General features: G+C 39.2%; 1 protein-coding gene across 11 annotated transcripts in view; it reads right to left on the bottom strand.

The window, feature by feature from the left end:
• Positions 1-26,593, bottom strand: part of JADE3 (jade family PHD finger 3) — a 142,526-nt gene that overhangs the window by 58,279 nt on the left and 57,654 nt on the right. For 4 of the 11 annotated variants that reach the window (XM_074324007.2, XM_019716748.3, XM_074324006.2 and 1 more), the window contains 2 exons: positions 8,269-8,325; positions 7,412-7,491 (listed from right to left, as the gene is read on the bottom strand). The exons of 4 other annotated variants lie outside the window; for them this stretch is intronic. In XM_074324007.2, coding sequence (XP_074180108.1) covers positions 7,412-7,491; positions 8,269-8,314 — 126 coding nt within the window. In that variant the 5' untranslated portion in view covers positions 8,315-8,325. Of the gene's footprint in view, positions 1-7,411; positions 7,492-8,268; positions 8,326-25,317; positions 25,439-26,593 lie in introns of those variants that run through there. 3 more of the 11 variants (XM_074324008.2, XM_074324009.2, XM_074324004.2) reach the window with 2 other exon arrangements.

Below are 26,593 nucleotides of genomic sequence, written 5' to 3'. Positions count from 1 at the left end.
CCCACAATGATATTTTTTTCCAATGAAGCAAAGCTGATTCAATTTCTAAGTTTAAAACTTTAAAAATCATGTAAATATTTTACATGGAAATATTTTTCAAACAGTTTAAAATTATTCTCAAGTTTCTTATAAAAAATGGGACATTTTTGATGGCTACCGGCTGCCATTCACTGGAACATCAATTGCCATAAAGCAATGTACTTCGGGGCTGTGTTGGGAGGTTTGATTACGCCCCTTGCCCCATAAATAACAGAGGTGTATGCATCCTGGTCATGGAGGAGGGGGAGCAACTGAGTCTGACTTGGAGATCTGGGCAATTTTCATACAAGAGATGACATCTGAGGTTTGCTCTGCAAGTTTCTCTCCCATCCCTCAATGTCCCTTTTTGTGCAGTAAATGTGCATTTGCAAGCTTAGTGCTTTTTATCTGCTGTGGGCCAGAAAATCAAATAATCAAGCTTGTCAAAAAATACAGATAAAGTGATGTAAATAGGCTCTATGTGAGGGTATTGCAGTGTTCTCTGCTGAGTTAAAATATATGAGCATTCACTCTGGTGCCGTGAAAATCTTGGACGTAATACATGAGTCACAGATGATATGCAGTCAGTCCTTTAAGATAGCCCCTGAAAGCCCCTGAACCCTACGTGAGATTCACACACCCATAGGAAACTCTTCTCTAAAGGATAAATCAGGGGGAAGGCAGGTTCAGAAATCTCACCAAAGCACTAAACATCCAAAAAAAAAAATAAATAAACAAACAAACCAAAAAATCGATTAAGGCGGCTAATTAAGCCCCAGAAAAAAATGATCATTTATATTGCGTTTCAATGACTAATTGCCTGTAAAAAAATAGGGTTTATCTCGGACCTATAGAGGGTCAGAAAGAAGAAACTCCAATCCTTACAAGAAGGAAAAAGGCAGGACAGGCAGCAAATTAACGATTTTTGTGTGACTCCGTTACAGAAATGAGTCACAGGACAAATGGCCAACTCAAAGAGGGACAGGAATGGCTGCGGGGAGACACTGGACAGGAGCATTTGCTCACCTGGCGCAGAAGCCACAATACCAACACGACACTACAAATTCTGATGAATTGCTGGGGCCACACGGGGACTGCTGTGAGAGTACGAAGTTCCTGGGGATGTAGTCACACAGGGTTCCCACCCTCTCATAAGCTTTTTCTCCAGGACTCCAACTTGGCTCTCTTATGGAAGATGGGGGGGAAAGCTGGAGAAAAGGTCCCCCGTGGTGCTGTCTGGGTCCCTGGGGCTCAGTGTCCTGACTCCCTTACTGAACAAAAGGTTTCATCTCCAGGGGAAGGCTATCAAGTAAGGGCACTAATATAATTTCACTAGTGCTGGGAGAAAGGAAAAGCATCCGGCCTCAGCCTCCCTTGTGTTATCTAAGGGGGACAAAAGCCTTGATCTACAGACGGGAGAGCCTGAAGGATACAGACTGAGAACACCAGCGTATACTTGCTGCGGGCAGATAGCAGAATAGGGGGCAGGGGCAAAAAAGCTCTACCCTTTAAGTCCGCCTCCCCCATCTCACAGCATCACAGATGTAGGACCACTATGCACTCCAAAGACTGAGATGGCATCAGAAGATGAGAGAACACTGCCCCGCCCCCATGTCCTACCACCACGCTAAAGCCCCCGGTGGTAATAACAGTGGCTTACAGCTGGGAGAGCTGCAAAGGACAGACTCTCCCTCAGGACAAGCACAAAGGGAAGACTAAGCCAAGAGAGGAAACCAAAACAAGGCCACTAGAAGAATTTGAAGTCTCTGGTACCCACAGCAACAACAAATTTTACACCCTCATACACTGCTGCTGGTGGGAGTGGAAACTGATGAAGCCCCTTTAAAACAAATTTGGCATTTCCTCGAATGGCTAAAGAGTTACCATATGACTCCTTTACTGTATTCCATTCCTAGGTGATACTCAAGACAACTGAACACATGTCTACATAAAAACTTGGACCTCAATGTTCACAGCAGCATTATTCATAATACTACAAAAATGGAGACAATCCAATTGTCCATCAACTAATGAATGGATGAACAAAATGTGATCTTCTATACAATAGAATATCATTCGGTCATAAAACGATGAAGTACTGAGACATTCTAAAACCTGAATGAACCTTGAAAATGTTATGCTAAGTGAAAGAAGCCAGACACAAAAGGCTATATAGTGTATGATTCCATTTCTATGAAATGTCGACAACAGGCAAATCCATAGCGATACAAATTAGATTAGTAGTTGGCAGGGGCTGGGAGTAGGGGAATTGGGGAGTAACTGCTAATGGGTAGGGAGTTTCTTTCTGGGGTGAAGAAAATGTTCTACATTTAGATTGTGGTAATGGTTAAACAGTTCTCTGAATATACTAAAACCCAATGAATTATACACTTTAAATGGATAAATTGCCTGGCGTGAGAATCATATTTCAAGAAAGATGTTTAAAATAGTTTTGTTGTTGTTGTTTTTAGGGAGATTGTTGTGATGTCAGTGGACATCACCTGACAGGCCTTGATGTCCACTCCCACCCAGTGATACCAAGGTGCCCCCCACTCCTCAGTGTGGTATCAGCAGGGGTTAGGTAGACAGCCTGGATGATAGCCCATCAGTAATGAGGTGCCCTTTACCACCACCACGCCTCCTGATATCAGGGAGGCAGCGAGGTAGGGATTTCCACCCCCCACCAAGTACTAAGGAGAGTAATGAGTAACTCCTGCCCCTTCCCAGACAGATGAGAGAACTATCTTCCTAGCAAGATAACAGAACTAGGATGGGGAGCCTAGGAATTCTGCAACTGGTGGTAAGGAGTCAGAGCCCCTCTTCCCCACTGGCCCATTTATTACAGAGGCCCAATAAAACAGATTTAAATAAGACTTAGTGTCTGATTACATACTACCAAAAAAGGCCAGGACACAATGGAAAAGTCACTCATCACACTAAGAATCAGGAGAGGCGACAACAGACACTAACACCGAGATGACACAGATGTTGGAATTATCTGACAAGGATTTCAAAGCAGCCATCATGAAAATGCTTCAATGAGAAATTACTAACACTTTCCTGAAACAAGAAGATTGACAGTTACTAACAATTGTCACCCCAATAAACTTTAATTAAAAAAAGAGAAAGTTTCAGCAAGGATATAGTGGACATAAAAAAATAACCAAATGGGAAATTTGAAATGGAATAACACAATGACTGAAATAAACTCAGGGAATAGGCTCAACAGAAAAATAGAATTAGCAGAATAAAGAATAAGGGAACAAGAGAAATTACCCAATCTGATCAGCAAAAAGAATATATACTGAATTAAAAAAAAAAAAGGTAAGAGTCTAAGGGACCTATGGTAAAAAAACGAAAGATTTAACATTCAAGCAATTGAAGTCCCAAGAAGAGACGGAGATAGAAGAAGGTGGACCTGAAAAAATAGTTGAAGAAATAATTGCTGAAAATGTCCCAAACTTTGCATATGATATAAACCTAGCTTCAGGAAGCTGATCAAACTCCAAACAGGATAAAAAAAAAGAAATTCATGCCCAGGCACATCATAATCTAACTTTGGAAAACTAAAAACAAAGACAAATCTTAAAAGCAACTGGAAAATAAATGACTGACTACCTACAGGGGAGCAACTATCTGAGTGAGAGCAGACTTCTCATTAGAAACCATGGAGGCCAGAGGTGCTAAAAGAAAAGTGTCGTCAAATCAGAATTCTATATCAAGTGAAAATATCCTTCAGGAATGGCCATAAAGCCAAGACGTTCTCAAATGAAGGAAAACTGAAAGAATTTGTCACCAGAAGACTCACCCTAAAAGAATAATGGCTAAAGGGAAACTGATTGATTGATTAATTTAATTTATTGGGGGTAACACTGGTTAGTAAAATTATATAGGTTTCAAATGTACATTTCTACAAAACATCATCTATCCATCGCATTGTGTGTAAGGGAATTCTTCAAACAGAAAGGAAACGAACAAAAGGAAAGTTGGAACATCAGGAATAAAGGAAGAACAAGAGAGTAAAAATATGGGTAAACATAATAGACTACCTTCCTCTTGAGTTTTGCAAATAATGTTTGATGGTTGAAGCAAATAGTACATTGTCTAAAGTAGTTCTCAATATATGTACAGAAAATATTTAAGACGATTATATAATAAAGGTGGGGGGTGGGTAAATGAACCTAAATTGGTGTTAAGAGTTTCTGTATTTCACTTGAAGTGGTAAAATGCAGAGAGCAGTAGACTGATAAGTTATATATGTAAAGGGTCCCACCCAAGAGCAACCACTAAAAATTGACACAAAAATACACACTCAAAACCACTATAGAAAAATCAACACGGAGTTTGTTTTTTAAATGTTCAAGTAATCCACAGGAAGACAGAAGATAAATCAGAGGGGGGAAAAAAACAAAAACCCAGAGAACAAATAGAAAACAAACAATAAAATGGCATATTTAAACCAAATAATACCAAAATTAAATATAAATGGTTTAAATATGCCAGTTAAAAGAGATTGTAAGAGTGGACTGAAAAATGACCCAACTATATATTATCTACAAAAAAATCACTTCAAATATCATATATATAGATCGAAAGTAAAAAGATGGAAAAAATATACCACACAAACATGAATCAAAAAGAAAGTCAGAAACTATAATAATATTAGATAGTGCAAAGACAAAGAGGGGCAATACATGATAAGAAATTTGCCAAGTAGATATAGGAACCCTAAATATGTATATACCTAACAAGAGAGCTTCAAAATATGTAAGGCAAAACTGATAGTACTGAAAGGAAAAATGGACAAATCCACAAGTACAGCTGGAGCCTTCTACAGCTCTCTCTAAACAATTGATAAACTATGAGGCAGAAAAAATCATCAAGGATATAGAGGAACACTATCAACCAATAGGACCCAACAACAGCAGAATACACATTCATTTCAAGTGCCCATGAAACACATACCAAGATAAACCATATTGTGGGCTATGAAACAAAACCTTGACAAACGTAAAAGAACTGAAATCATACAGACTATATTCTCTGACAAAAATGGACTCAAACTAGAAATCAGTAACAGAAAGGTAGCAGGAAAGTCTCCAAATGCTTGGAAACTAATAAACACACTTCTGAATAATCCATGGGTTAAAGAGGAAGTCTCAAGAGAAATAAAAAATATACCAAACTAGAATAAAATAAACGTATCAAAATCAATGGGATGTAGCTACATCCCAGTATTTAAAGAAAACTTTATAGCACTAAAATTCTTATATTAGAAAAGAGGAAAAATCTGAAATAGCCTAAGTACCCACCCTGAAGAATTTAGAAAAAGAACAAAATAAACCTAAAACAAAAAGGACTAAAATAATAAAGATCAGAAATCAATGGAATTGAAAAGAGAAAAATAATAGAGATGACTTCACTAATTTATGGAACAATTATAGCAGCACAACAAATTATGTGGTATTGGATTATAAACCAAGGTATAAATACGCATGAGTCCATACTGATATACAATTAAGCTATTAAATACAGTTTTAAATGAGGGAAGCATCCAAGGAGATTCTTACAATTGCTTAACTTTGGGAAACAATCAGATGAGCTAATATAAAGGTCTTGGCACATAAAATATCAAATAAATGGTAGCTATGAGAGGTAGGTGTGATAATGTCCATGTTATGATAACAAATTATTTCAGAGAGATGAAATAAGCCAGAGTAAAATGGAATCAATCTCTTCTAACACCAAGGCGAGTTTGGTCCTACAATATCAGGGTCTCTCTTTTATAACAGAATGTGAAACATAAATGAAAACACTTGCTTCCAGTAGCCCAGGTGCCCTATCCCTCACAACAAAAGACTGCTATTCTCACTGCGCTGGAGGCAGCAGGCCTTAAAGTCTAAAGCTTTTGAGTCACTTTCTATTCTAGGACCAGCTGTCCTAAATGGGAAAGCAGCAAGGTTTCTTTCTTTCTCACCATTATGTAGTCAAAGCCTCGTTAGGATAGATGGGAAATTTGTTCTGCTCCTGTTTATGTGCATTTTATTCTGGAAGTTTTTCTGTATGACACAGACACATATAAATTCACTGATATTCTACTCAGCCCAGAAAGATCCCTGGCAAAGTAGGGAAATGAAAAGTGACCTCTGAAAATAGGAGAAATGTTCTCTTTGGCTGACACTCTAAAGCAATGACCCCCCCACACACACACCTTGTGTGGCAGCAGGTAGAACCTGTGACTTGCTTCTAACCAATAGAATATGGCAAACGTGATGGGATGTTGCTCCCATGATTATGTAATGTAAGACTCAGTCTTAGCAGGCTGGAGCAAAACATTCTCCACTTGCTGGATTTGAAAAAGTAAGCTGTCATATTTTGAGAGGAGCTATGGAGAAGGCCAGCCACATGGCAAGGGACGACAAGTAGCCTCCAGGAGCAGAGGGTGGACCTCCACCAAAGCCAGCAAAAAAAGCAGGGACCACAGTCCTACAGCTGCAAGGAGATGAATTCTGCCAACAACTTGAATGAGCTTGGAAGCCAATTCTTTGCTAGTCAAACCTCCAGATGAGAACACAGCCCAGCTAGTATACTGACTGCAGCCTTGGAAGACCCTGAAAAGAGAACCTAGTCATAATGTGCCCAGACTCCGGATCCACAGAAACTGAGATAATACGCGTGTACTGCTTTAAGCCACTATTTTTGTGATGATTTGTAATGCAGCAAGAGTTAACTACTATACTCTCTTTTCCTTTTCAGCCAAGGAAGTGTACTCATAGTAGAAGTGAAGATACACAGGGCAATTTATCATCATTTAATTATCACAGAGGAAAGTCTGTAGGATCCACGGAATCATTACCAAGTACAAGTGCAACTCTGGCACTTTGCTGCCCCCTGGGCAGAAGATGCGTGGCCTCACCGGGAGTGCCACTTTCTTCCTGGGCTGGCAGTGCTGACGGTTGTGAGGAACCACCACAGCCCAGATCTGCAAACTGGTCCTTCCCTTCTCCATCCGCTAGTCCTCATCTATCCCTTCTTGCACTGTCTCCCACTTACCAACTTAGCTCTTTCTAATCATAGGACAGATGTATGGGTCCTTCCCAATTCCCCAAGTCTGGCTCCCTTTGACTTCTTGGCTAAGGGGAAGCTTTATATTCTAAAGCTAGGCACTTAAGTGTCATCGCCAAAACGAAATCACAGTGCGAAGATTACTGTTTTCCCAAAGGGAAAAGAAAATGGAATCTTACTTAAAAAAATAAACTAATCAGAAAACAAGCCTATCTGTTGGCACGTAGTTTATTCCTCACATCTCCAAGATCTGGGTATTGTAGGTATGTACGCAGAAGGCAACTGTCTATTTTTTTTTCAAGTCTAAAAATTGAATATCTGATCTCACCTCAGCAGATTTCTTGTGTTCATTTTGAATTTTTGACTTGCTCCTATACATTGAGCCTGAGGTAAAGGAAGTAGAAGGACCTGCAAAAGATAATTAGAAAAAAATACTGAGACTTATTACCTGCTAATATAACTAAATGTCATCCAAGAGAATATGAAAGATATGATGGAGAAGAACACAGTGATCTCATACCACTGAAGAAAGTTAAATTACAACCGAGAAAGCCTCATAATGTAGTTTAATGACATTTATAGGTGACCCCTCTGCGTGTAAAAGCTTCAACAATGCTAATCCTGAGGAGATTTGATTTGCTGTAATCATACCTCATAACATTTTGGAATAATACTATTCATGCTCCACCTGGAGAAAAAGTATCTGCAAAAGCAACTGGAAAACTAAAAATGTAGAACAAGTAATCTGTGTATCCTTCAACACTTCCACAAATGCTATCGTTAATAAGGTTGTTGCCTTTTACAAATGATGATTCATCCAGTCAAACATTTAGTACCTGAGCTACAATTAGAATTGTAGGGCCTACAAATTTATGCTCTCGTACTTTTCTTCCTCTCTAGAAAAGCAGTGTTAAATCATTATTAGCTTTGGCATTTGTTGTGTAAGTAAATGAAAAGTGAAAAACAAAATGCTATATGCCACATAAAACCAATTCTCCCACCTAACGTGTCTATTTCTAATGAAATTTAAATGGATAAGAAAAATGGTACCCAAAGCTTTCCTTCCTAAAAACATTATTTTTTAACCATTGAAGGAAGTATGAAACAGCGTGTCCTCAAGTCAAAGAAGAAATCCTCAAGGAGTATAGATACAGAGGTTACCAGCTGTTGGCTGGTTCTACTCACTCTCATCTGAACTGTCACTGCTGCTGAGAGTTCTATGGCGTTTCATTCTGGAGCATCCTGGGAAAGAGAACAACACTGAATGAAACAGTCAACACGCACGCACACCCATCCCAGAGGACAGTCAATGCTTTCCTACAGATCCCAAGAAGGAGCAGCAGGCCATTCACACAAATCAAATGATTTCTGTCAAGAATATTCTCAAATGGCCTAGAGTGATGGGAGAAGAGTACTATCAAATTCTCCAACACAGAGTGTGTCAAAGACTGGGCGAAGCTACACATGGGCCTTAGGAGGTAGCCCACGCAACAGAGGATGAAGGGCACAGGACAGGCTGTAGCCTCAAATGTGGCCACATGATCGATGTCCACCCAAACAAAGAAGGGCAGCCACAGGGCTGTCACCAGCTCGGCATCCCCAACAAGGGAGGAGCAGGAAAGAAAAAAGCAGTAGCCAAGGCAGAGCTGTCAAGGGCCAAGGTTGAAAGGCATGAGATGTGGTTGGCTGAAGAAAGAACACGTGAGGCACGTCTCACCTTTAAGAGCAGAACCACACACTGCTTTTCTGTCTGCCCTTTCTCCCTCTTCTCACTATATCCCTGGACCCAGTCCCAAAACCACTAACCGAATTTAAAATTATACCTACATATACACTGCAAGGAATGCAATAGAAAGCTCCTATATTGTCAAGAGACATAATGCTTTTGACTAAAACTTCAAATGGTTCAAGTGTCCTTCCTTGTGGGTGTGGCCAGTGACAGAGGCACCCCCTTTCTGGGAATACACCAGCACTAGAGTGTAGGAAAAAAAGGAAGACACAGCTAGATACTTCAAGTCACAAAGGAAGTGCTGCAAATATAAACGAGAAAAGGGAGTGATACAGGCAGTCACCGCCATTCTGTTCTGTGCCAGAGGACACAGAATGCTACGGGGGCACTCATGAGGATAAAGGTCAGGGCTGCTGCCTTCACATCACTCACAATCTTCAAAGGACATAAAAATCCAAGTACAAGGCCACTGTGAACAATTAGGAGATTCAGAAACAAAACTGTATGTTAAAAAGCTAACAGAGTTCCACTCCTGGTATGACAATATGAAGAGCTGCATGGAAACAAAAACCCCTTCATTTAAAATCTCTGGAAATGGTCCTAAGGGCATACGGCAAATGAAGAAGCATTTAGTAAAGGAAACCTCCTAAAACTCAGTAAGTAGAGTAAGAATCGGTAGTATCTGAACGTAGACACCCTCCCTGCACCCCTGGCTCCCAGCACAGGTGTCACAGGAGGCTGGTGTAGCGGAGAACACAGAGCTACCTCTCTCCCAGCTTCCAGCTGCCAGGCTTGTTTCCTGTTAGAGGCAGACATCAGCGTTTCTCATCCTGCCCCCAGCTACCTGTTGCTGAGGCTAAGTTCCACACAAGTGTGGCTAAGAGGTGGGGTGCTCTCTTCTACCAGGTGGCCCCTGCTCCTGGGATGGAAGCTATGCCTCGGGTGTGGTGCCACCAAGAACCCTGGGGCCACAATTACCCTGGTTACACAATGGGGGTTCTACCTCAGGAGAGGAAACCCTAGGAGACCTGGGGCTGTGACTCACAGAGAAACACATCACTATGCCCACCCCCTGTGCTAGAGCTGTGGCTCGGAGGTTTTCCCTAGCAGGAGAAGCAGGCTATAGAACAGAGGGCTCCAAATCTCCCCCAATGGAACCGACTTCCTCTGCAACAGAGCTTGGAGAGGTTGTTCACACCTAGGCTGGCTAGCACGCTGGAGAGAACCAGGGAATGAGACAGCTGGGAGGAACCATTCTGGGGTCAGAAGAAATTTCAAATACTGATCTCAGGAACTATCCCTTCAAAGGAGCCCTAATTGGATTGGATCAGTTTGCTGGGGCAATTTATGCCCCAGGGCATTATTAAAAACAACAGAGCAGCCAGCAATTAGTGGAGCTTAATAGCTAGCTCCACTGTGGTCAGGGAAAGAGAGCCCCACCAGAACCACTATCATCCCAGAATGACTCTGGGCATACCAAAGGCTGCACCCCTAAAAAGCAGCATCAAGACTTCACACTATAGGGAGAAGGGGGGAGAAATAGACTTCAATAAAATAATCCAGTGAGTCACTAAAGTAAATAAATAACAATAAAGAGCCTGGGGTGGGGGTGCCAGTACCCAGAGTTGCTATATTTTATTATCTAAAATGTTCAGTTTCCAACAAAAAAATTATGAGACATGCAAAGAAATAGGAAAGTATGACATATACACTAGCAAAAAATGACAGAAACTGCCCGTGAGAGCAACCAGATGTCAGATTTAATAGGCAATCTTTAAATTAGCCATATCAATATATTCAGAGAACTAAAGAAAACCATGGCTAAAGAAGTAAAGGGTAAGGAAATCCACTGTGTTCCTATATATTAACAATGAAATTTCAGAAATAGAAATGAAAAAAAAATTTTGCAATTGCAGCAAAAAGAATAAAATACCTAGGAATAAACTTAACCAAGGATGTGAAGGACCTATATGCTGAAAACTATAAGACATTTTTGAAAGAAATTGAAGAAGACACAAAGAAATGGAAAGACATTCCGTGCTAATGAATTGGAAGAATCAACATAGTTAAAATGGCCATATTACCCAAAGCAATATACAGATTTAATGCAATCCCCATCAAAATCCCAATGGCATTTTTTAAAGAAATAGAACAAAAAATCATCAGAATAGTTTGGAACCACAAAAGACCCCGAACAGCCAAAGCAACCCTAAGAAAAAGAACACGGCTGGAGTATCACACTCCTTGACTTCAATTTATACTACAAAGTGACAATAATCAAAACAGCATAGTATTGGCTGGAAAAGACACACAGACCAATGGAATAGAATTGAGAACCAGAAATAAACACATATATACTACATGGGCAAATAATTTTCAACAAAGGAGCCAGAAACATACAATGGAGAAAAGACAGCTTCTTCAATAAATGGTGCTGGGAGAATTGGAAATCCACATGCAAAAGAATGAAACTAGATGCTGTTTGTCCCCATACACAAAAATTAACTCAAAATGGATCAAAGACCTAAATATAAGACCTGAAACAATAAAATACATAGAAGACATAGGTACTAAACTTATGGACGTTGGTCTTACAGAGGATTTTATGAATTTGACCTTAAAGGCAAGGGAAGTAAAAGCAAAAATAAATGAATGGGATTATATCAAATTAAAAAGCTTCTTCACAGCAAAATAAACTATCAACAACGCAAAAAGGCAAGGAAGCAAATGGGAGAAGACATCTGCAAACAACACCTTCAATAAGGGGTTAATATCCAAAATATATAAACAACTCATACAACCCAACAACAAAAACAAACAAACAATCCAATTAAAAAAATGGGTAGAGGACATGAACAGACACTTCTCCCAAGAAGACATACAAATGTCCAACAGATATATGACAAGGTGCTCAACTTCACTAGCTGTTAGGGAAATGCAAATCAAAACCACAATGAGATACCACCTCATACCTGTTAGAACGGCTATCATCAACAAGAGGAGTAATAATAACTGTGGGAGAGGTTGTGGAAAAAAAGGAACCCTCATACTCTGCTGGTAGGAATGTAAATTAGTACAGCCACTCTGGAAAACAGTATGGAGCTTCCTCAAAAAATTAAAAATAGAGTTACCACATGATCCATCAAATCTCTCTTCTGGGTATGTACCCCCAAAATTTGAAAATATTTATTCATAAAGATGTATGTACCCCTATGTTCACGGCAGCATTATTTACGGTGGCCAAGACATGGAAACAACCGAATTGCCCTTCCATAGATGATCAGATAAAGAAAATGTGGTACATATATACAATGAAATACTACTCAGCCATAAGAAAAGATGAAATACTGCCATTTGCGACAACATGGATGGATCCTGAGATTATCATGCTAAGCAAAGTCAGGCAGAAAAAGTGAAGAAACATGATTTCACTCCTATGTGGGATATAAAATGAACAAACAAGACAAACAAACAAACAAAAACTCATAGTGACAGACAACAATATGGTGGTTACCAGAGTTTGGAAAGGAGAGGTGGGGGAAGTAGAAAAGGGGGTCAAATATATTGTGACGAAAGGAGCTTTGACTTTGGGTGGTGAACACGTAATGCAATAGACATATGATGTACTATAAAATTGTACACTTGAAACCTATATAATTTTAGTATCCAATGTCACCCCAATAAATTTAACAAAATTCAAAAAAGAAAGACAAAAATATAAATAAGAGATAGAAAGTATAAAAAAGAACCAAATGGTAATTCTGGCATTGAAAAGTACAGTAACTAAAATGAAAAATTCACTAAAGAGGTCCAACAGTAGATTTTAACTGGCAGAAGAATTAGTGAACTTGAAACAGATCAATATAGAGTATGCAAGCAAAAGAACAGAGAGGAAGAAGATGAAGAAAAATGAACAAAGCTTTACAGAAATGTGGGACACCATTAAGTGCATCAACATATACGAGTATGTAATGGGAGTACCAGAAAGAGAGGAGAGAAAGGAGCAGAAAAAAAAAAATTTGAAGAAAATAATGGATGAAAACTTCCTAAATTTACTGAAAAACATTAATTTGTACATCCAGGAAGCTTGACAAACTCCAAGTAGTTTATACCACCACCACCACCACCACCACCACCACCACCACCACCACCACCACCACCACCATCTGTAAAGAAATCCACAGATACATTAAGGTAAAACTACTGAAAGCCAGAGGAGAAAATCTTGAAAGTAGCAAGGGAAAAGTGAATCCTCACTTATAATTGGACCCCAATAAGATAAACAGCTAACTTCTCATCAGGAACAATGGAAGTCAGAAAGCAGTGAGTTAAGATATTCAAAGTACTCTGCAGCAATGTTTGCACGTAGAATTCACTATTAATATATTCATATTAAGAATCATGGAATTGTATGCTTTAAATGGGTGAACTGTATGGTATGTAAATTATATCTCGATAAGCTATTAAAATAAAACAGGTGTAGCACAAGTATCAAAATCATTAATCAAAGTTCTATTTGTCCTACTGTTAAAGTACATTGAATATTTCTTTTTTAAAAATTGAGATAAAATTGACATATAACACTATATCAGTTTCAGGTGCACAACATAGTGATTCAATATTTGTGTACATTGCAAAATGAAGAACAGTTCTTTAAATAAAATGTTAACCTCCTATCACATAAATTTTGGGGGCTACATTTGGCTCCCTCGTGCACAACTTAAGACATTCAAACACTCTTCTGAATGCAAACAAAAACAACAATAGCACCATCAAAAAGTAAGGTATAATTTAAAGTCGCAATGAGTGTAGAAATTTAAACAAAAATAAAATACATATTTCTAATTATTCCCTATTGAATGCACAAACATACCTAGAGTGGAACTTCATTTATCTGATATCATTGGGATGTTCCATATATGTAAACTTTTCAGATAAATCGTGTGCCCAAACATCTAAAATCCTATTATCAATGGCAGCTTTTACTAAAATATCTATTTATTAATGTCTTATTGCTGCAGTAACAAGTTACCACAAAGTCAGCGGCTTAAAACTACACAAATTTATTATCTTACAGCTCAGTGGGTCATAAGTCTGATATAGGTATTACTGGGCTAAAATCAAGATATGGGCAGGGCTGTGTTCCTTTCTGGAGGCTCTAGGAGAGAATCCATTTTCCTGCCTTTCCATGTTCTAGAGGCTATTCACGTTCCTTGGATCCTGGCCATCATCCTCAGCCTTCAAAGCCATCACAGTATCTCTCTGACCCTGCTTCTATCATCATATCTCATTCTCTGGACCTTCTGCCTCCCCTCTTCCACTTTTAAGGACCCTTGCGATTATATCAGGCTCACCCGGATAATCCAGAATAATGTCCCTATTTTAACGCTAGCTGATTAGCAACCCTAATTCTCCTTTGCCACGTAACCTAACATATTCATAGGTTCCAGGGATCACAGTATAGACATCTTATTCTGCCTACCACAACCTAATATATTTCTATATTATTAAAAGTGAATATACTCCCACACAAATACGCCCAACAGATTTTTAACAAAGGTAGAAAAGTAATTCCATGGAGGAAAGATAGCCTTTTCAACAATAGTAGTGGAGCAATACCAAAAAACAAACAAACAAAACACAAAAAACAACAAAGAACCTCAACCTAAGTCTCACACCTTATACAAAAGTTAATTCAAAATGGATCACATACTTAAAAGTAAAACTTTAAGAAAACATAGGAGGAAATCTTCAGGATGTAGGGCTAAGCAAAGAGTTCTTAGACTTGACACTGAAAGCATGATCTGTCAAAGAAAAATTCACCTTCATCAAAATGAAAACCATGTTCTGCAAAAGTCTGTTAAGAAGATATTTTTAAAAAGCTACAGAACAAGACAAAATATTTACAAATCATATATCCAACAATGGATTTGTATCCAGAATATGTAAAGAACTCTCAAAACTCAACAGTAAGAAAACAAATGATTCAATTGAAAATGGGCAAACAACAGACATTTCATCAAAAAGCAATACAAATGGCAAATAAGCACATGAAAATTCCAATGGTGGAGAAGATGTGAAGAAACTATATTGCTCAGACATTGCTAGAGGGAATGTAAAATGGTACAGCTATTCTAGAAAAAAAATTGTGGCCATTTCTTTAAAAATTAAACATGCAACTACAATTGTACTCCTGGGCATTCATCCTAAAGAAATGAAAATTTATGTTCACACAAAAACCTGTACACAAATGTTTATAGCAACTTTATTCTTAATAGCCAAAAAACTGGAAAAAACCCAGATGTCTTTCAACAGGTGAACTGCAAAACAATCTGTGGTACATCCATACCATGGAATACTACTCAGCAGTAAAAAAGGAACAAAGTACTGATGCGTGCTACATGTAAAACAAATGTAAACCATATTTAAAAACTTCGCAAAAACATTATGCTTAGTCAAAGAAGTCATAAACACAAGATCACTTTTTGTATGATTCCATTTATACGAAATGTCCAGAGTAGGCATATCTATAAAATACAGGAAGTAGATTAGTGGGTGCCTTAGGTTAGGAGGGGGAATGTGAACTGATGCCAAGTCAATTTCATTGGGGTGACAGAAATGTTCTAAACTTGAATAGTAGTGATAGTTGCAAAACCCTGTAAATATACTGAAACCCAGTGAACTATATACTCAAAGTGAATTTTACAGTACGTACATTAGACCTCAATAAAGCTTTAAAAGCTTTTAAATTATTGTAACATTTTGGTAATGAGACATTTTTAGGCAAAGTTAAGAGGACTAGCAACAAAAATTCTGTGTCTACTGAACATAACCTCCATGTGGATAACTCATACCCGGACTGACGGTAGCAAATGCCATAGAGGAAATACTTTTATTCTCCAAAAACTCTCAGTGAAGAAGTCAGCGGAGCATGGACCCTCTTCTCACTTCCCTGAGTCTCAAGTGACAAACCCAAGACTTCTGGTGAGATAGATACTCCATCTTATCTGAAGTTCTGGTCTTATGAGCTTTGGCTAAAATAGTGCTTCCATTTTCTATAATATTCTGTTCTTTAAGTGAGTTACCAAGTGTTCATGACTGAGGGAGGTGCAGATTTTTAAGAATCTGCAAAATTTGGTGTTTTTAAAACTATTATAGTAACAATCACTTTTCATTATAGATGGAAACAGAAATCTTCTATTGTCAATAAAGAACCCAGGAAACATTATTTAACACCAGTAACACCAGTCCTAGGAAATAAGAAACTGGGGTGCTAATGATTTTTAGAAAAGAAAACAAAACAAGCAAATTTTTGGGTCTGGGCTGTTATAGTCCATTCATCTGTCTGTTCGCTTTTGTGACAGCACTGCTGTTTTAATTACTGTAGGAAAAAGACAAAGAACAGGAAACACCAGCAGTGATTCTATGATGGTAAATTTAGATCTGGCTTTATTATTTCTAATCACAACAACAGTCCTATAAATATCATTACCAGCCATTTTACAGATGAGGAAACTGGGGCTCAGAAATGTTTAAGTGACATGCTTAGAGCCACATGGCCACCAGAGGGCAGAGCTGGCAGGTATATCAGGAATCAGCGCTCCAAGTTGACCCTGAGCCCTGAGGCAGGCTGTTGGGGGTGGCTGACAGCAGGAATGTTGCCTCCTCTCAGCCCAGCCTCCTCTGCGTGACCTTCCAGGCCCACAGTATTCTGGCTCCAATCTGTCACGCCTCATCAGCGGCTGCTCCCCTGCCTCCTGCACATGCTCCGCCCCATGTGATTTCATGAACATCATCTTGTTTCATACTTGCAGGCCTTGGCGAGGGGCTCTTCCCTCTGTCTACAGTTCCCTCCCTGTTTACCTTGGCTAGCCCATTTCCCCCCAACCTCATCCTACCAATTTGTGGGCTTCTCCTCATGAAGCGCCCTAGAGAACCCGCTCACACAACCATTTCCTCTCATGCTTTCTACCCAAGTCTCTGCACATGCTTCTGTCCGTGTAAAAAGCACCTGACTTGCACTATAAAGTTTCTTTACATGGTCAGCTGTGCCACTAGACCACAAACTGCTTGAAAGTAGGGACTAGAGCACATTCATCTCTTACTTCCATGTTTTAGGAGCGTCCTGCACAAAGTAAACTCACAAAAGAGTAACAGATCCTGCGGTGCCCCACATAGGTCCCCTTCACCTAACCAGCATACCCTCTCCCAGCTGCTGCCTGTTGGCTGCTAATGGCTCACAGCTGTCCCCCTCCCCAAGAGCTGGCGTCCTGCCAGGGAGATTATACTAGACTCTGTCTCTCTCTCCCAGGGGCAGCCAGCAGCCAATAATTGTCCTACACCCCCTGCAACCCAAACAGGCTAAGGCTAGACTTCCCAAGAACCATCTCTTGACTTTAGCTCCATCTCCTCCCTACCCTCTTGCCTTGCTCCCTTGTAGGTTTCTCCTGACAGCACTCCCTCAATAAATCATGTCCGTTCAAATACTGCCTCAGGTTCTGCTTCTAGGCACCCCTACTGAAGACGACATGTGAATCTTCATTAAGTGGTACATTTTCAAAAGTACTTTAGAATGAAATGTTTTGTTAAGCAAAACCATAACAAAGTACAGGGCAATCTTGGAGTAACTACCTGATGTGCCATTTGGATATATTATTCAGCTGTTTATTTACTAGTTCTCTATTCAGGGTACAGGCTTTATAAAGCTATTCTTTTCTTCCTTACCTCCCACAATGAGTATTCCTTTGTTTTGGCAGAAATGAAATTTGCACCAGCCCTCACTTTGCACCCCTGGCAACAGTACTTTTTGATGGCTGTTTTCAGATCTTATTCCTACTATAATCTCAACAAAACTGATTACAACAGGCAGATTTACTTTAGCAGTGACTGTAAACCAGGCAAAATACAAATGTATGAAGTAAACGCCTTCCTTAAGTGAATCTCCCGGTTAAAGGAGCACTGTCTGGAAGTCAACCCAATGGGATTATTTGGGACTGGAATCTAAGCCTGTGGTTTGGTGGCTACTTGACTCCCCATTAATACTCCCACAGAAGAGCAGACAGGAAAGGAAAAGTGATTAACTCCAACACAGCGCTTTCCTTTCTTTCCATACACCCTTGAGACGCACTTCTGAAACGTGTGGTCACTGCAAGAGCTCCTATTCACTGCTCTCTGTGGGGCCATGCAGCAGCTTAAAAATAATTTCAGGTTCTACTTCAAACATATTTACACACTTTGACCCAGGAATTCTACTTCCAACATTCGTCTTTGAGAATAAATCCAAAACATAGAAAATGATTTATGAACAAAAATGTCCATTAGAACTCCATAATGAAAGTAATAAATGAAACCTAGCTATCAAACAAAAGAGGAATAATTAAAGTATATTAATTTTATGGTATTTCATTTAATCATTTAAACGTGGTATACAGGGAAACATCTGTTTAAATGTTAAGTGCAAAAAACATTACAAAAATTGGTTATATAGCAATGTTACGTCTATGAAATAAAATATACAGAAAAACAGATGAAGGCCACAGACCAGCTTATTAACATCAGGTACATTAGTAACACTGAAGTGATGAATTTCTGGGTGATAAAAACAGTCTTTCATTTTTTCCATCCTCCACAATTTTATAGTATACATAGAGGTCATTTATAACTAGAAAAAAATACTTCTAAGATTTTGAGGTATCTGTCTCCCACACCACCCACAAATGGTGCAGCTGATCTGAAAAATGGAAACTATGAAAGTAGCTATCAACGTCGTCCAAGACAGGCATTCACTAGAGCTGAAAAAAATCCAGAAAAGCACAATACAATCAATCGGTTAGAGAAGCCTCCATGTTATAAAGGTAGTTCAAAAAGCACAAAACGTTGCAGTTTGGAGAAGACCCCCCACCCCCCAAAAAAGCAGTGGTTCCCAACTGAAGGCAACTTTGTCCCCCAGGGGACACATAGCACTATCTGGAGACTTTGTTGGTTCTCACAACTGGGAAGGGGGCATCTGGGGGGTAGAGGCCAGGGACGCTGGTAAACATCCTATGACGCACACGACAGTCCCTTACTACACACTTATCTGGTCCAAACAAAAGGTTAATACTGTCAAGGTTGAGAAATCTTGCTCTGAAAGAAAGAAGCAGACATCAGTAGAGTCAAGAATATAGAAATGATTGACTTGAGTTTATTCACCCAATCACAAAGTTAAAGTAACAAAGGGGCACTCCCTGAAACCTAAAGGCAATTTTATCAAAAAGAAAGCAGGACTTTGAGCAAAGCTTAGGGAACGTAGAGAACTCATCAGCTCAAGAAGTGGAACAGAATGGAAATGTAAACAGGTTCAAGAAGGACTGAGATAAAATCAGCAAGGATAAATCCATGATGGTATCTGGAAGTAATCCTTAAGTAAAGAAGCATCTTAAAGTCCAGCTCTCTTAGGCTTTCAGGAAACTATCCTTCAGAGCCAGGAACAGTGACAGACGCTTGACTTAGTCCAATGGTCAGACTGGAGCAGCACATTTCTTATGTCCTTAAGAGTCAATTCCTGCCATGTGGGCACAAAAGCTCCCAGAAATCATAGATACTATAAATGTGCTTCTTGAGCTGATTTCCCCTGCTTTGGGGTAGAGAATACTAACCCTCTCCACACTGAGACCATTTGAGTCCACTGCCTATGCTTTAATTCAGGATTCACCCCTCTCTATAAAACAATCTATCACTGCTTCATTATTGTGAAAACAAAACTACCCTTCGAGCCTGTTTGCCTCAAATGTCTTTCATCTCTTCCACATCTCAGTAGTCCAGTGACTGAAGCCATAAATATCTATCAAGAGTCTGAGTAAACAAAAAAATAATCAGAAGAAAAAGAACATATGGTATGTATTTTACTGCTTCTCCTCACCCCCAACCAATCTTTACCTTTAAAAAAGAAGAGCTACCAGAAGTGGTAATAAACTTTTTTGTACTTTCTAAAAGAATACCTTCATCTCAGTCATTTTAAAGTTTATTTTAAAAATTAAGACATATCATGTGACTCATCAGCCCCCTGTGACGAGATGAGTGTGGAGCTCAACTCTTTTCCAAAGCCCTCAAAAAGCACTTAAGAAAAAAGAAGAAGAATTTATCTTGGTAGGTTCCTGCCGCTCAGACAAGTATTTCTAGGTCAACCACAGTTAATGCCTGCTGCCAGGAAGCAGGTTTACCCCCTTTAATATACAGACTTGTTAACACATTATTTGGGAATTTCAAACCCCCTGAGGAGAAATCATCTTACATGGGAAGGCCAGGTTGGGAAATGAATTTCAATCAGGGTTCGACAAACTTTTTCTGTAAGATACCAGATAGCAAATATTTTTGGCTTTGTGGGCCATATGGTCTCTGTTGCAATTATTCAGATCTGCTATTGTAGCATGAAAGCAGCCATAAACAGAACAACAAATGAGTATGGCTCTGTTCCAATAAAACTTTATTATACTGAAATTTTAATTTCATATAAATTTTAACATCATGAAATACTACTCTTCATTTTTCAACCATTTAAAAACGCAAAAACCATTCTTAGCTCAAAGGCCATACAGAAAACAGGTGGCAGACTAGATTTGGTTCACAGGCCATACATAGCTTGTCAACCTCTGGTTTAAACGGTAAGAAACCTTTCCTTTAACAACAGAAAGAATATTGAAACTAGGAAGCATACAATTGAATTATCACTCTCCTAACATCATCCCTTCCTTCCCCGTCTCTCAGCCCACTGCTTGGCTGCACAGACCTTACTGGAAGGTTTCAGCCTGGATGGCCTATTTTGTGATATTATCTTGACAGATTTTAATGGCCCTAGCCCGTTCTAAATTAAAATCTGTTCTATGCCTTTTAAGGAAAAAGGCCCCAGTTCCAATAACTTTTTAAAAAAATTAGCAGTACATTTTCTTTTTAATTTATGTACATATATTCAATAATTTCAACCATCCAGATAAATAAGTAGGCTTGGCATCTTTAAAATAGAGAGACATGTAGAAAACATAAATCCTTTTTTGATAAAATAATATTCGCAAATACGGCCTCTTAAGGATAAACTATTAGGTTGGTGCAAAAGAGACTGCGGTTTGTGCAATTCTTCTTCAGCTGCTTTTAAACCGCAATTTCTTTTGCACCAACCTAATAAATCAACAAGAATAGCTTTTACTATACAACATAATTCTTTCTCCAGATAGAAACTCAAAATTTTAAAATAATCATTTCTTATCTGCTGCTGTGAGTGGTGTCCACATTGCAACATTTACTCACATGTACCCCTGGTACATTTACAATAACATCTACCTGATTTTAAATGATCGTCAGCTTTTATTAGGAGAAAAAAATAACCTTTATCCTAGGTTTCAGGGATAACAGCAGGCATGAAAGCCTCACATATAAGGTCAAACAAACAGCAACAATCCCAAACTTACTGAGAAAGTTCAAATCCACCACACGTCAGCTGTTCCTACTGCGCTAACAGAGCGCAGGCATCACACTGGCCTCCAGAACTGAGAAACCAAGTCCTTCCTTCTGCTCCTCAGAGCCAGGGCCACAGGACCAGGTGCTCTAGACATACTGTCACGAAAGCTTGGGTGATCACAGCCTAGAACTGGTAACCAATGGCGTGTGACACACCAATCAGAGGAGGGTTTCAGTTAATCCCAAAATCAATCAAGGTGGTGTGGGTGTGAAGTGTGGGGGGTGCTGTTAAATAATCACCTAAGGTCACAGCATGCTCCCGGGGCCGGACTCGGAATATACAAGGGGAAAGAGGAATATACGAGGGGAAAGAGTCAGTCTTGACTCTGAGGGCAACCAAAAGTGAGGGAGAAAAAAATGGCTACAAATTTTCCTCAGAAAAAATGAAAGGGGCTGGGCCATAAATGCCAACATAGGTTAAAAGCCAAGAAAATATATCTGGCCTCCCCAGCATAGGTTCCCAATCGTCATTACACACTGGAATCATCTGGGGGAGCTTATAAAAATCTCAATGCCCAAACTGCACCCATTGCCAATTAAGTTAGAATCTCTCTTTTCAAAGAACCAGCTTTTGGATTCATCGTTTTTCTGTATTGCTTTTGTTTTCTATTACATTAACTTCTCGTGATTATTTCCTTCCTCCAGCTTGCTTTGGGTTTATTTCAGTCTTTTTTTATTTTCTTGAGGTGAAAGCCTAGATTATTCATTTGAGCTCTTTCACCTATTCCTCACATAAGCATTTAGTGCTATAAATTTCCCCCTCAGCACCGATTTTGCAATATCCTACGAGTTTTGTAATGCTGTATTTTCATTTTCATTCAGGGCAATGTACTTTTTATTTCCCTAGAAACTTCCGGATTGATCCATGGATTAATGAGAAGTGTGTTGTTTAGTTTCCAAGAGTTTGGAGATTTTCCTGCAGTACACTTTTGATTTCGAGTTTGATTCCATTTGATCAGAGAATATACTCTGTATGATTTCAATTCTTTTATATTTGTTGAGGTTTATGACCTAGGACATATAGCCTATCTTGGTGAATGTTACATGTGTACTTGAAAAGTAAATATATTATACTGTTGTCAAGTGAAGCATTCTATGTCAATTCGATCTGGTTGATTGGTGGGCTTCTTCTGTAGCTAATTTTCTGTCTACTGGTTCTATCAATTCTCTAAAGAGGGGCACTGAAGTTCCCAACTGTAATTGTAGATTTGTTTACTTCTCAATTCAGTTATCGTGAGTTTTACGTCATGTACTTTACAACTCTGTTATTTGGTGCATACACGTTTAAGACTGCTATGTCGTCCGGTTGGACGGACCCTTTCAATCATTATGCAGTGCTCCTCTTTGTCCCTGATCATTTTATTTGCTCTAAAGTCTAATTTATCTGATACTAGTATAACCACTCCAGCTTTCTTTTGATTGGCATTTGTATGGCGTATCTTTCCCCACCCATTTACTTTTAAGCTACCCACAGCATGACATTTAATTGGAATAGAGTGAAATGTGTCTACTCCATCTTGTCTGGAACAGGAAGTTTGCTCTCTGTACTATTTTTGCAACTTCTCTCTAAATTTAGACACATTATCTCCAAATCTGCTATTTCAAAATAAAAAAAAATTATCTCAAAATTATTAACTGCTAACAAAGTAAGCATATGATAAAAAAGGCACTTTATTCATGTTCCTAACATATCTGGAAAGTACTAAATTGAGAAGGAAAAGAATCAGCCTGTGAACTTGGGAGTTGTTCGCTTACTGCACTCTCTCACATCAAGGAAACAGGCAACACTTACAGGCCAGGGAAACTGGGAGGCTGACCCCCTTATCTGTGGGCCATAGGAAGGAAAGTCAGTTGGTAACAAGAATGTAGCGATTTTTCCTTAAAAGATAAATATTCATCACACCTGGTGCTCCTGGTTTTTCTTTGGGGACAGGGAACTGTTACTCCCATATACTTGCATTTTCTACTTTCCCTGTGTGAGTTTTAGTTATTTTTACTGCTTATTAGCATTTTAAAAAGGTTAAACAGAGAATTGAAAGTGTATAACCTGAGAAGGAATAAAATTCTAATTAGTTATACCACTTGTTAGTTCTGTAAAAGAAATGATGGTGAGAAAGTTGGAAAGTACTGACTAAAATGTGGCTTTCTGAGAATTAGTTGAGTTCAGTCATTTATGCTGTTCATGCTTCAGTACCCCACGAAGCCAGGTTTGGATACAGACAAGTAGTCATTTGAGACAAAACAGCAAAAGGTTACCCCTGAACTGTTTTAAATGCTAGCCGAAGGGATCTCTAGAAGATCTAAAATGAGGACTAGAGAACATAGATAGAAACGAATTATCTCCTCCTGGCACGAGAAAACCAAACTTCTGTGTAAACTAAAAGCATCCATATAGAAATATGAACCACAGAGTCAAGCAAACAGTTTTTTCTGTATTTCTCCCATCATCTCAGTGCTATTTTAATTATTCCAAGTAAGAGTGTTTTACAAGCATGGTGGACAAAGATAAAACTCTCAAAAATTTGAAACAGGGTGGTGAATACACAGTACAATATACAGATGATGTATTATAGAACTGTATACTTGAAACCTATATAATTTTAATAACCAACGTCACCCCAATGAATTTCATTTAAAAAAATGAAATAAAGACTCATTGTTGCTGTGTGTGGAAAGTGGCTACCTTGTCAAAAATACTGACCATGAGCTCAGACCAGGGTTGATTGTCACAGTGATGAAACTTTCCTAGCCTTAATATTTTCTTATCTGAGAATCTGCAGTTTAATTTCATCCTTCAAGATCAAAGGCACATAAATGTACTTGGTCCATTGATTTGATTATGGAGAGCTGCCAGGCAAGGCAGGCCCACAGAGTAATTCATTCGTTTATGATGCTTAAAACAACTTCGGGCAAACTGGAGACTTGAACAGAGACTAAAACACCCCAAGACAGTCACCAATATATCTTTCTACACAATTGAGCAGAAAACAGCTAACCTCTACTTACTTGACAGTGACAGGAAGCTCATTATCTAACAAGGCAATCCATTCCAATTTTTAGACAGCTCTAAATGAACAAATAATTTTCTATGAACAGAAAAAAAAATCTGCCTTTTTACCTTCCTAATTCTGACTCTATACTAGATTTGTATCTGTGAACAGGTTCAAATCTCTCCCTACCTTTATCCCCAAACTATCATTTTGCTCTATTTAATACCTAACTTCTTTCTTTCCCTTCTCTTGCAAACTCCTTAAAAATCTTCCCTTTCTTCCTCTCAGTCACTCCTCAACTGGCTTGTACCACACCAGAGTTTTGGGAAAAGTCATGTCTCTGTATATTTCCCACCCCTCCTCTCTAGGTATCTGTATGCTGAATTTGACATGCTCATCACCTCTGACCATCCCTCTTGAAAAAAATGCCTTGGTTTCCAAAGGCTTTTTCTGGGTTCCCTGTGTTGCCGCCTAATATCCTAATATCCTTTTCTTCCTCTAACCATCATGTAAGTGATGGTGTTTCCATACTACACTATACATGCAGTATGGAAAGTGCCATACTACATACACTACACACACTACACGTTTGTGACCCCCAGAACAGAGGAGAGAGAGAGAGAGAGAGAGAGAGAGAGAGAGAGAGGCAGGCATCCACCTGAAGGCTGATCAATACCAAGGCCACACTATCTTCTCTTTCTCCACTGACTCTTCTACTGGTCTCAGTGGATACACGCCTCTATGCAGTCACAAAATCTAGAGAAATGTCTAAACACTTTCCTTTCTCTCACCCTGGAATATCCAATTAGTCATCAAATTCTGCCAAGGTAACATCTGAAATTATCTTCTACATCAATATTCCTATCTCATTTTAGCTTTCGTTTCCCATTTGGGACCTAACAATCTCCCGAAACCAAGACTACAACAGCAGCTTCCTAACTGGTCTTAGGACTCTTGATCTTGTTGCCTTCAAATTTACCCTCCACCCAATGGCCAGAAACTTATCTGAAACACAAATCAGACCGTGTCCCTTCATTGCTGAGACTTCAATGGCTTCCCTTTGCTCCTAGATCTTTATTAAGGTCTTCATGCAGGTCCTCCAGGTCCTCCACCGTCGAGCTGCAGCTACTCCTGCTCCCTGCCTCCTTCACCCTGCCTGGTGCTACGCTCTAACAGCGCTGAACCTCGGTCGTTCCCACCCCCACGCCACTGCTCACCCCTATGCTTTACATAATCATACCGTCCCTTCTGCCTGGAAGGCCCTCTTCTCATTTCCTCACTTTGAAAACATATAAACTCATCCTTATACAGCTTAGCAAACATGTCACTCTTCTAGAAAGCCTCCCTTGCCTGATTCAGCCACCACACCTTGACAATTCCAACAGCAGTATTGCTCTCAGAGGGCCTTGTGTATAGCACCATAACTAATTTAAACTATTTTGTAACCACTGACATTTATGTAAAAATCCAAGTCAAATATGAGTTCCTATCAGGTATGGGCTACTTCTGTGTGGTTTTTTTTTTTTTTTTTTTTTTAATGTGTAATGGATGTTACTCTTCCTTTATCTCTTTGAAACCTTTCAAGTCATTCTAAAATGATTCTCATTGAGGGTGAATTTATTTGCTGGTTGTTAATGTGGACAACTGTCCTCACTTTGAAATTTTACTTTGCAGGCTAACCTTGGAGAAAATTCATTTCCCTCTTTCCATCACCCTCTCCTCCCAGGAGTCTCAGTCCCATCCCACCAAAATAGGGAGAAAAGTTCAGATTTAGACACTAGGCCAATAATACATTTGTCTCTGGCCCTGAGTCTCTCTCTGCTCTCCTGCCTGCCACTCTGACTAGAAGTAACATCATTTTCTGTCTCTGTTCCTGGGCAATCCTTGGCTTTACATAGTCACGGATCATCTCCTCTATGCAATGGTGTTTTGATCCTCATTATCTACAGAAATACAATTCCCAGCCATCTCTACCTTCTTCTGGATCTAGAGTCCAGTTCATCAGTAACTAGGGTCTGTGACGAACAATCTTCACTCACTGTTTGATCTGTTTCTGGTCCAGAGATTTATTTTTTTGTGATCACAGATATGTCTAATTTTTAATTTTAGCCATGATAACTTTGTTTAGAAAGAAGATATCAGTTTAAAGTATGAAATCACCGCCATCTTGACTAGAAGCCCTTAGGTTTAAATTTTACAAGTAACTACATAATCTTTTAGATCAGGGGTCAGCAAACTATGGCTCCTAGGCCAAATGGAACTCACTGCTTGTTTTGGGGATAGTTCATGAGCTAAGAAT

This window comes from Rhinolophus sinicus, chromosome 18, assembly GCF_057876585.1.
Source record: "Rhinolophus sinicus isolate RSI-liver-muscle chromosome 18, RSI-T2T, whole genome shotgun sequence".
In the NCBI taxonomy this organism is placed as follows: Eukaryota; Metazoa; Chordata; class Mammalia; order Chiroptera; family Rhinolophidae; genus Rhinolophus; species Rhinolophus sinicus.
Note: the sequence above shows the minus strand (reverse complement) of the source record. Positions and strands in the feature narration are given on the sequence as shown.